Source organism: Aulonocara sp. 'chitande type north' Nkhata Bay, linkage group LG19, assembly GCF_057382095.1.
Source record: "Aulonocara sp. 'chitande type north' Nkhata Bay isolate Kocher_YH1m ecotype deep benthic linkage group LG19, A_spYH_male_GT1.1, whole genome shotgun sequence".
Classification (NCBI taxonomy): Eukaryota; Metazoa; Chordata; class Actinopteri; order Cichliformes; family Cichlidae; genus Aulonocara; species Aulonocara sp. 'chitande type north' Nkhata Bay.
This window is the reverse complement of record NC_141362.1, coordinates 6,830,746-6,840,722: the sequence shown is the minus strand read 5'-3', so window position 1 is coordinate 6,840,722 and position 9,977 is coordinate 6,830,746. Positions and strand designations below refer to the sequence as shown.

The 9,977-nt window shown below is 46.6% G+C and overlaps 1 protein-coding gene across 1 annotated transcript in view; it reads right to left on the bottom strand.

The window, feature by feature from the left end:
- Positions 1–9,977, bottom strand: part of syne2b (spectrin repeat containing, nuclear envelope 2b) — a 140,125-nt gene that overhangs the window by 89,007 nt on the left and 41,141 nt on the right. Inside the window, exons 45-56 of the mRNA XM_086274697.1 lie at positions 9,623–9,850; positions 9,204–9,320; positions 8,711–9,019; positions 8,030–8,374; positions 7,706–7,884; positions 6,881–7,097; positions 6,551–6,649; positions 2,076–2,240; positions 1,404–1,751; positions 1,064–1,200; positions 346–475; positions 19–192 (exon numbers count right to left, since the gene is read on the bottom strand). Of these exons, the coding sequence (XP_086130823.1) occupies positions 19–192; positions 346–475; positions 1,064–1,200; positions 1,404–1,751; positions 2,076–2,240; positions 6,551–6,649; positions 6,881–7,097; positions 7,706–7,884; positions 8,030–8,374; positions 8,711–9,019; positions 9,204–9,320; positions 9,623–9,850 (2,448 nt within the window). The remainder of the gene's footprint in view (positions 1–18; positions 193–345; positions 476–1,063; positions 1,201–1,403; positions 1,752–2,075; positions 2,241–6,550; positions 6,650–6,880; positions 7,098–7,705; positions 7,885–8,029; positions 8,375–8,710; positions 9,020–9,203; positions 9,321–9,622; positions 9,851–9,977) is intronic.

The window sequence follows — 9,977 nt, the reverse complement described above, 5'->3', positions numbered from 1 at the left end:
ATAATTTAGCACAAATACCTTTAGGCTCTGACTTAGAGAAATTTTCAGTGTGTCTGCTTCTCTGAGAGCTTCTGAGCCTTCTTTTTCTAGTTTCTCAAGCAAGTCCAATGTCAGACAGGCCATTAGAAAATGTCGGTGCGAAAGTGCCTCCTGTAGGCTGGCTTGCAACTTTTCACCTTCCTCTAACATCTGCTAACATCAGAAGGAAAAACATTTAAAAGTGGTTGTAGCATATGTCTGATATTAAGAAAACATACAGTACTCAGGCAAAATATTAATGTCCATTATTAATATTTAGGAACAGTAATAAAATCAGCGTGTTACTCAAATAAGAAGAAAAGAGACCTGCACAGAGGAAAGGGACACAGATGGTTTGCTGTAGTTCCATTTTTGCAGAGCATGAAGACAGTCCCTGAGACATGTTGCTGTGTTTGTGCAGCAGGTAACCTGATGCTCACTCAGCCTATTTTTTAGACTGTGGATATAATGAACAACAATTTATTGTAATCTCAGCACTTAACATGTTACCTGACTATAATATATGAGAAAGAAAACATATTTTTACAGGATGAAAAAAAAGATAAAGAAGTATTTGTTTTTCTAGTGCTATAATTATACATCTGTGTGCATCTATATACATGTGAATTTTGTTTTTAAAAAATGTCTTTCAAAACCAGCTGAAACATTTATATAAGGTTAATATCTAGGTTATAAATACAGGGGAACTCTGTGTGTCCATGCAGTTGAGCAAGAGCAGAATGACCCACTAAGGCATGTGGCTGGCAGGCAAGAATAATTGAAGAGTAAATTGAAAGGGGCAGATGATGCTAGCTTAGAATTCATTACAAAATATCTATTTAAACAGGGTTACAACTTAAGAAACCCTAGTTGGGAGTTTGGCAGTGTTTTGCTGGATGGTATCTTTTTTTCCCTACTTTTTATACCATGAGGTAAATTTCAAAAAATATATATATAAGAAATAAAATGTCAACAATTTGGATTCAGAATGTTTCATGGTCTAACAAGCAGAGTCATAAAAGTCATCATTTTCACAGCAGGATACCTGGCATGCTGTTCCCATAACGAGTCAACCCCACTGATGATTTCTGCTGGCAGCTCATTGGTCGAAGATGCCAAGTTTACTTCCTGTTGCAGGTCATGAATTTTCACACCCGAATCCTCCAGGGACTTCTCACAATTCTAACATAAAGAGACAGCAACATCACAAAAGAGCATAGAGTTGATATTTCTGAATGGGAAATGCAATAAAGCCTATTCAAAAGGTGTCTTCCCAAGATAGAATGCAGAAATGCAAATTATTATTTTTTTCAGCCATTACTTTTCAAAACTTTCTTGCTACTATAACTTAAAAAATAGCTGAAAATTCCATCTGTGGTAATTACCTGTAGGCTGTGCCAGTGCTGTTCAAGTTGAGCGATATTGTTTTGTGGTTCACTATAACTGAGTGCCTGGTCGAGAGAGCGGAGCTCCCACTGCAGGGCTGCAATTCCCTCCTTCAGCCCCTGGGTCCTTTTGGCCAACTGACTGTCCTGTTCATTTAGTTGCATCTCACAGACCCTCAGACGCTCCCTCACCTCCTGCTCTGAGACAGAACAGAGGTCATGGAGATGGCTAACCTCTAGGGTCAGGGCATCCTGACCCCCAGGAGTGCAGAGGTACAGCAAACTGTCTCTGGCAGAGTCCAGCTCCTTCATCTCTCTCTGCTCTCTGTCCACCGTCTGGAGCAAAGCCTGGCACCAGAAGGACAAGAGCCGGGATGTGAGAAAGTCCAGTAAAGTATTTTAAGACTTTAAGTTTAAAAGTTGTAAAAACTTCTGTAATAGTCAAACGATCAAACATTTCTACGTACTTCAATAACAGAGAAAGAATGAATATGGAATTTTTAAAAGACAAAAACCCAGTAAATTCTGCAGTCTTCATTTATTAGATTGTCTAATGGTGCAGTTTATTTGAGTACATTATCTTTATTGTAATAGAACATATTTAGTATTTTATATGTAAGTTACTAACCACAGATGCTTAAACACCCGTTTGAAAGCATGCCATTTTCTCACCTTAAGGGTGTTCACAGCACTGTGCAGACTCTGTCTGTCTGCAGGAGGAGGTCCCAGGCTTTTAACCTGCTCCCTCAGCCAGTCCTGGGCTGCTTCATGCTGCTCCACTAGCTGTGTGCACTGCCGCTCTGTCACAATGCCCTGCTCCAGGTTGGCTACTGCATCCTGAAGGCGACAGGTTTTTTTTTTGTGTTTGTGATTAATATTTTTTTGAATTTTTCAGAACAACACAGTCCACTGTACATGCAAATCACATCACATCAGGCAGAGATTGCATCAGCACAACAGTAGAGGAGTGGGGAGAACAGAACAAACAAACAAAGAGAAAAGAAAAAAAGCGGGTGGGTGGGTGTCATGGGGGACAAAAATAACCAGCCAGCATTTATCTATGTGGGACTTAAGGTGTATCTCACTCAGTGTTGTCATATAGATCCTCAGGATCCCAACGTCCATCCCACTCTAAGTTTTAGTTTGATCTTTTTTTTTATTTTGAAAAGGTAGGGATCCCCCTTCAGGTGGAAACTCTCCACTTTATTTAGTATCCTAGTTGATTATATCATAGAGTAACAGGTAAGTTGGAGCAGGCTCTCCACTGGGAAATAATGAGCTTATGCCTTGACGTTAATGCAGTCTGCATCCATTCGACAACATTAGTTGGAAGAAGTTTGAGGAGTGATGGAGCCCTTAGAATGAATAATCTTGGTGAAAAGGGAATATCCCGTCATATAACTAATTTGAAAAATTCATGAATCTCAGTTCAAAAATTTGGGGACTTAGGACAGATCCAAATATCATACAGGTCAATGTGTCCACCCCAGTCTGACATCACCAGCATTCGGGGGTCTGTATGATGTTCACCCTGCAAAAATCTATGTGTCATGGTCCTGCGACCATGACTCAGTGACTTTATGTTTATGTACTTATTGTTATTACTTTCATTATTATTCATGGCTGTTTTGGGATGGTTTGTGTTTGGGATTTTAGACACTGGGTTCTGGGTTTGTGCTCCCTCTGTTGGTCCCTGGTGTTAGTGTTCCCCTGTCTCGTCAGGTTAATCAGGTCCAGCTGTTTCCCCCATCTGTGTGTGATTTCCCAGTGTCTCTTTGTGTATTTATACCGTGTGATTTCCTCTGCTCCTCGTCGCGTCGTCTGTGTTCCTACCTGTGTTCATCCTCTGTGTTACCCTGCGTACTCTGCATCTACCCTGTGAAATCCTCTGCGTGCTCTCCCTGCTGTTCTCCCTTCGTGTTCAGGTTTGCCACTCCTTTGTGTAGTTTCACCCAGTTTAGTTCATCCGTAGTTCTGTTTTGCCATCTCCTCTTTATGTTTGTTATTATCAATAAATCACCCTCACACCTGAATGAGTGCTGCGCTTTGAGTCCTCCTTCCACTCTCCACACGGCCGCTGCCCCGGACCGTGACAGTACGACGCGACCACAAGATGGACCCAGCAGCGCTTAACCCGTCCAAGGAGCTACGGGAGAATCTAATCGATGCCACACAGGAGCTGATCGACCTGTGGCTGGAAAGCCCGGGTGGCACGTCCCAGCGCGCTATAGAGAGGCGGCTACAGCGTCTGGTGACCGGTCTCCCATGGCTTCTGGGCTCGCTTTGTTCGTGGGAGCGGGAGTTCCTCCTTTTGGACCTCGGACTTCACCCCCCGTCTGCTTTTACTTTCGAGCAGCCCGAGGCGGTGAGCGAGCGACATGTTCTGGCTTCCCCAGTTTCCGGGACTTTGTTTTCTGGGGCTATTCAGAGCGGGATGGGAGACTGTATGGATCGCTTACCCACCTTCGTGGTGACTGATCCTTCCCAAGTGGGCGTGTACAGACCCTCTGCAAGACTAACAGACTGTGTCTCTGCCACCCCTTCTGAGCCAGGACTTTATCGCCATTCTCCGGCTCAGTTCAGTGCTCGGCCACAAGCTCCCCAGTCAGTAGCTCAGCCGTTAGCCTCCCTGGGGGCGCAATTGCCTGTTCTGCCGCCGCTCCAGTTAGCCACTCAGCCACCACCATCACCGCTAGCATCGCTACAACCCACGGTTCCGGTAATAGCTGAATCACAGTTTTCACACTGTTTTTCCACCGCTGTTTCTAGGCAGGGAGATGAACTGTTACATTACGGACCTGTTCCTCAACAGCTGGCAACATTAGTGACTGTTACTCACTCCGGGGCTTCCCCAGAGGCGGGGTTACTACCCTCAGCTTACTCTGGACCCCTGGTGGCCAAGATGCCAGCTGTGAACTGCACCGGGCTGTCACTGCCTGAGCAGGGTCAGTGCTCTGCGCAGCTGCAGCCCTCCTTATGTGTGCCAGAGGCCCACGTGCCTACTGGTTTTGTTTCACATGTGCCAGAGGCCCGCGTGCCTACTGGTTTTGTTTCATGTGTGCCGGAGGCCCGCGTGCCTACTGGTCTTGTTTCGTGTGTGCCGGGGGCTGCGGTGCCCACTGGTTCTGCGGCTGTTTTCGCTGGGGGGCCCGAGGAGCCTGTCCAGCCTCCTGTTTCGCCTGCTGGGGGGCCCGAGGAGCCCGTCCAGCCTCCTGCTTCACTAGCTGGGGGGCCCAAGGAGCCCGTCCAGCCTCCTGCTTCGCCTGCTGGGGGGCCCGAGGAGCCTGTCCAGCCTCCTGTTTCGCCTGCTGGGGGGCCCGAGGAGCCTGTCCAGCCTCCTGTTTCGCCTGCTGGGGAGCCCGAGGAGCCCGTCCAGCCTCCTGCTTCTTCGGCTGGGGGGCCCGAGGAGCTCGTCCAGCCTCATGCCACACCTGCTGCCACGTCGGCTGGGGGGCCCGAGGATCCCGTCCGGCCACCTGTGGCTGCTTCTCCACCTGCGGCTGCTTCTCCACCTGTGGCTGCAGCGCCGCCTCCTGCAGTACCATCACCTGCAGCGCTACCACCTGCTACTGCCACGCCTGGTCCGGCTTCATCCTTGGCTTCAGCCTTGCCTGATTCTGGTCCAGCTTCATCCTCACCTGGCCCAGCTTCAGCTGCAGCTTCATCATCGTCTGGTCCGGCTTCATCTTCGTCTGGTCCGGCTTCATCTTCGTCTTCGTCTGGTCCGGCTTCATCTTCGTCTTCGTCTGGTCCAGCCTCCGTGTCTGCATCCTCGCCTGGTCCAGCCTTCGTGTCTGCATCCTCGTCTGGTCCAGCCTTCGTGTCTGCATCATCATCTCCGCCTGCTGCGGTCCCGGCTTCCGTGCCCTCAGCCTCGCCTGGCCCAGCCTCGTTTGGGTCTGGAGCTAAACGGCCGTTTTCTGGACCGCTGGCTAGGCTACTGGCCGAGCGCCGTCGCCTGACTGGCCGCCGTTGCCTTCCGCACGGCCGGCCCCCGGACCGCCATCGCCTGAGTGGCCGCCGTTGCCTTCCGCACGGCCGGCCCCTGGACCGCCATCGCCTGTGTGGCCGCCGCTGCCTTCCGCACGGCCGGCCTCCTGAACTCTTTACGCGCCGCCGTTGCCTTCCGCACGGCCGGCCTCCTGAACTCTTTACGCGCCGCCGTTGCCTTCCGCACGGCCGGCCTCCTGAACTCTTTACGCGCCGCCGCTGCCTTCTTCGTGGACGGCCTCCTGAACTGTGCTTTGGACTCTGCTCCCCTGTGGGTTTTGTGTTCATCTTTGTTTTGGGACTCTGGGGCCTCCGTCCGTGGTCGTGGTCCGGTCCCTCCGTCCTGGGCCCCCTGCCGCCCGCCCGGATCTGGTGGTGTGTTTCTGTGGCTGTCGGGGGCCAGCCCTTGAGGGGGGGGTACTGTCATGGTCCTGCGACCATGACTCAGTGACTTTATGTTTATGTACTTATTGTTATTACTTTCATTATTATTCATGGCTGTTTTGGGATGGTTTGTGTTTGGGATTTTAGACACTGGGTTCTGGGTTTGTGCTCCCTCTGTTGGTCCCTGGTGTTAGTGTTCCCCTGTCTCGTCAGGTTAATCAGGTCCAGCTGTTTCCCCCATCTGTGTGTGATTTCCCAGTGTCTCTTTGTGTATTTATACCGTGTGATTTCCTCTGCTCCTCGTCGCGTCGTCTGTGTTCCTACCTGTGTTCATCCTCTGTGTTACCCTGCGTACTCTGCATCTACCCTGTGAAATCCTCTGCGTGCTCTCCCTGCTGTTCTCCCTTCGTGTTCAGGTTTGCCACTCCTTTGTGTAGTTTCACCCAGTTTAGTTCATCCGTAGTTCTGTTTTGCCATCTCCTCTTTATGTTTGTTATTATCAATAAATCACCCTCACACCTGAATGAGTGCTGCGCTTTGAGTCCTCCTTCCACTCTCCACACGGCCGCTGCCCCGGACCGTGACACTATGTGCTTACCAGTAAATCTGATTCACCAGACTTACACTTATATCAGTAGATTGTGTCGATGCAAGTCATAAATATTTGGACAGCGAAGAGTAAAACAATAATGTAAGTAAGTAAAAAAACATTTACTTTTAAATAATTCACTTTTTTTTCTCAGAATGATGTGAAGACAGATTGCTGAACTCACAGTGAGCTCTTTCAGCAGAGCAGGGATAGACTCCTCCTTAGCTGTCCAGGTGGGGTCTGACCAGCTTTGGTCCTGTGTGACTTCAACCAGCTCTGCAGCCTTGAGAAAAACAGTGAAATACATTGAAGACACTTAAAGTTTGACTGGTGAATTTGATCAAATTTCCTCTTTGATTAATGTGTTGAGATTTTATATAGCCCTCTCCTAGTCGTACTGAATACTCAAAGTGAGTTATAGGCTTGTGTTTTTAATCATATTACTCAAGCTATAACAATCCCAGAAGTTATTAACTGACACAACTTTAGCTAAAATTTCATGTAAGGTAATTACCTGCGTGCGGACGTTTGTGAGGACGGGGGCTAAGGCTGTAATCTGATCAACCAGGGCTCGGGCCTGTTCCACAGCTTGCCTCCGCTCTCCCAGGCCTGGCCAGGGGAAGACACGTGGAAGATTGGATGTTTGCTTCTGAAGCTCAGCCAGACGGGCCGCAGCCTGGTCTCGCTGGTACTGACAGGATACCAAGCGTTCCACAACACTCTGCAACTTGCTAATGGGTGATAGATATTAGAAAGTCAAACTTAGAAATGAAATGTAATGCAACAACTGAAGAAATAATTGCCTTTGCACTTGCCTAGAAATACCATGGGCATAAATTCCAAACTGAGCACTGCAGATGGCCGCCCCTCCCTGAGCCTGGTTCTGCCAGATGTTTATTCCTGTTAAATGGGAGTTTTTCGTTCCCACTGTCGCCAGGTTCTTATTCACAGGCAGTCACGTGACTGTTGGGGTTTTCTGTCTGTTGTTGTAGTGTGTTTACGGTGCAATATAAAGTTCCTTGAGATTTTGGCACTATATAAATTGAATTGAATTGAATTTGGCTTTTTTGAGGATTTTGCAAGAAAATCTGAACAGAACCTTCTGAAAAACTGATTAATTACAAAGTTTGACCTAATCTATGGCCTGATAAACCTGAATTTATTACAAAGTATGTCAGCTTTATGTAGAGGTTTATTTCAGTCACATTGTAACCTTGCTCTGTAACCTTGCAGCCACAAAGGGTTGAACCTGAGCACTATGAAAAGATAGAAACCCTAGCCTCTACGTAGGAAACAGAAGAAATCTCCCTCCCCTGTAGCTCAACACAGCTTTTTCTACCTTTGTGTCTCCTCAGCAGCCTGCAGCACTGCCCTCCACTGCTCCTCTGTATCTCTGACTGTCTGCTGAACCTCCAGCTTCTTGTCCTTTTCCAGGTCTTTGTGGTCACAGAGACTCTGCGCTCGCCTCATCAGCTCCAACAGTTGTGTCTCACCACTTGACTTTGTCCTCAAGGTGACCTAAAGACATTTTTTTCAGTTAGTCATATATGTATATTATGTATAAAAACTCAATACCTTTCTCAATAATTTCAGCTTTGTATTGTGATTTTATAATATTGTAGCATAGAACACTTTCTATAGTTCGCTATTTTCCATGTTTCACCTGTGCTGCACTCAGTCTGTCCTGTAGCTGAGCCTTGCTGCCCTGAGTGCTCATCCCCATGGGATCAGCTTGTTTCTGCAGGCCTGTAATCCAAGCTTTAGTGCTTCCCGCATGAGCACAGAAAGCCCCTAGCTCCTTGGAGAGTGAGTACTGGACCTCAGCTTTTTGTAGAGTGTTCTCAGCGGTTTCCAGGACTGTCCTCCACTGCTCCTCTGAGTCTTTCACTGCTTGCAGAGCCTTTTGCCTCACAGTCTTAGGCAAGTCCTCTTGGTCAGACAGACTCTGGCTTAGTCTTTTTAGTTCTTCCAGCTTAGAGTCTCCCTCAGGCTTACAGCTCAGGATGGTCTGGAAATAAAAACAAGTCTTAGCTCAATTTCTCTTTTATTGACATGCAAAGTAGCCATATAAACAAGCAGTGAAGATAAAGCATGGCAGTGACTGAGAATGCAAAAAAACAAAACAAAACTCTTTTAGAAATAAGTTCTTGTTGGTTATAAATATTACCATCAATAAGACCAACAAGAACATTTTAAAGTGTTCAAATGAAGGATTTAGACTTAAGGGAATTTTACAAATCAAATACTTTAATCTAATCTTTAACCAAACAATATACATACATTTTATGTCAGCATCCTGTGTATCATATATGTCTTCACCAAACTTTTTATTGTCCAAACTCACCTGTGCAGTGCTTATGATCTGTTCTGGGTCTTTCTGACTGCTCAGAAAGACAAGGCTCTGCTGCTTCTCTTCCAACCACATTCTGGTCTTTTCTCTCGTGGCTTCAAAGTCTTGCAGCTGGCTGTCCAGAGCGCGTTGCCTTTCAGCCAGAACCATTACTTCTTTAGCATCTCTCTGGAGTCTGATCCACTGTTCCTCAGTGTCTCTTACTTTTTGTTGAATCTCTTGTTTTTTATGTTCATCATACTCGTGATCAAGGAAACTCTGGGCTTTTATCTTGAGATTTTCAAGCTTGAAGTTCATAATGGCCTAGGAACAAAAATCATCTTTAAAACTGGCTTCACATGACTGATAATGAAGCAACACTATACCATGCTTTTAGTTAGATACAAACCTACAATTATCCAACTATGCTTATTATATTATATTTATTGCAATAATGCTACAGGAACAAACTGTGCATCCAGCAGACACAGAGTGACTCTAAGCTCACCTGTGCTACATGCAGTCTGTTCTCGACTTTGGTTCCACTGCCAAAAGAGTTCAGCTGTTGTTGGAGGTCTTTTAGCCAGCCATCAGTTTCCCGCTGACAGGTATTAAATTCTTGCAACTGTCAAAAAGGAAAATATGTGAAATACACTTGATTCATCAGAAATAGAGGGGACTTTGTTTTACTCCCACCTGTTTATGAATGAGTACACTGTGCAACAATGCCACACCACAAGATGGCTAAACATTTCTATTATAAATGTTGAATAATGAATAATGCTGAATAATCCTAGAGTACCTTTGCTTGACTCACAGTTCAAAATAGACCTTTATTTATCTTACTCTGGACCCAAGTCAATTCAGAGTCAGACAGAAGATGTTTTAATGCTGAGTTAGCAGCCATCTGACAATAAGTTCTCTCACCTCCAACCTTCTCCTCTCAGTCTCCTGGGCAATCTCAGCTTCTGCTGCGGCTTCAAGCTGTTTAGCATCCTGCAGAGCTGCCCTCCACAGCTCCTCCACATCTCTGACTCTCTGCTTGACCTGCTCTTTCCTGCCCTCATCAGCATCTTTGTGGTCACACAGACTCTGTCCTTGTCTCCTCAGGTTGTTCACCTTAGAGTCACCTTCAGGCCTCAAGGTCAAGAGGGCCTTAAGAAAAAAACAGAAAGAAAGAAAAAAGTATTAATGACAAAAGGTCACTATATCATCTAAATCAAATATACTGATCAGGTATAACATCATGAGCACTGAGAGGTGAAGTGAATAGGACTGATTA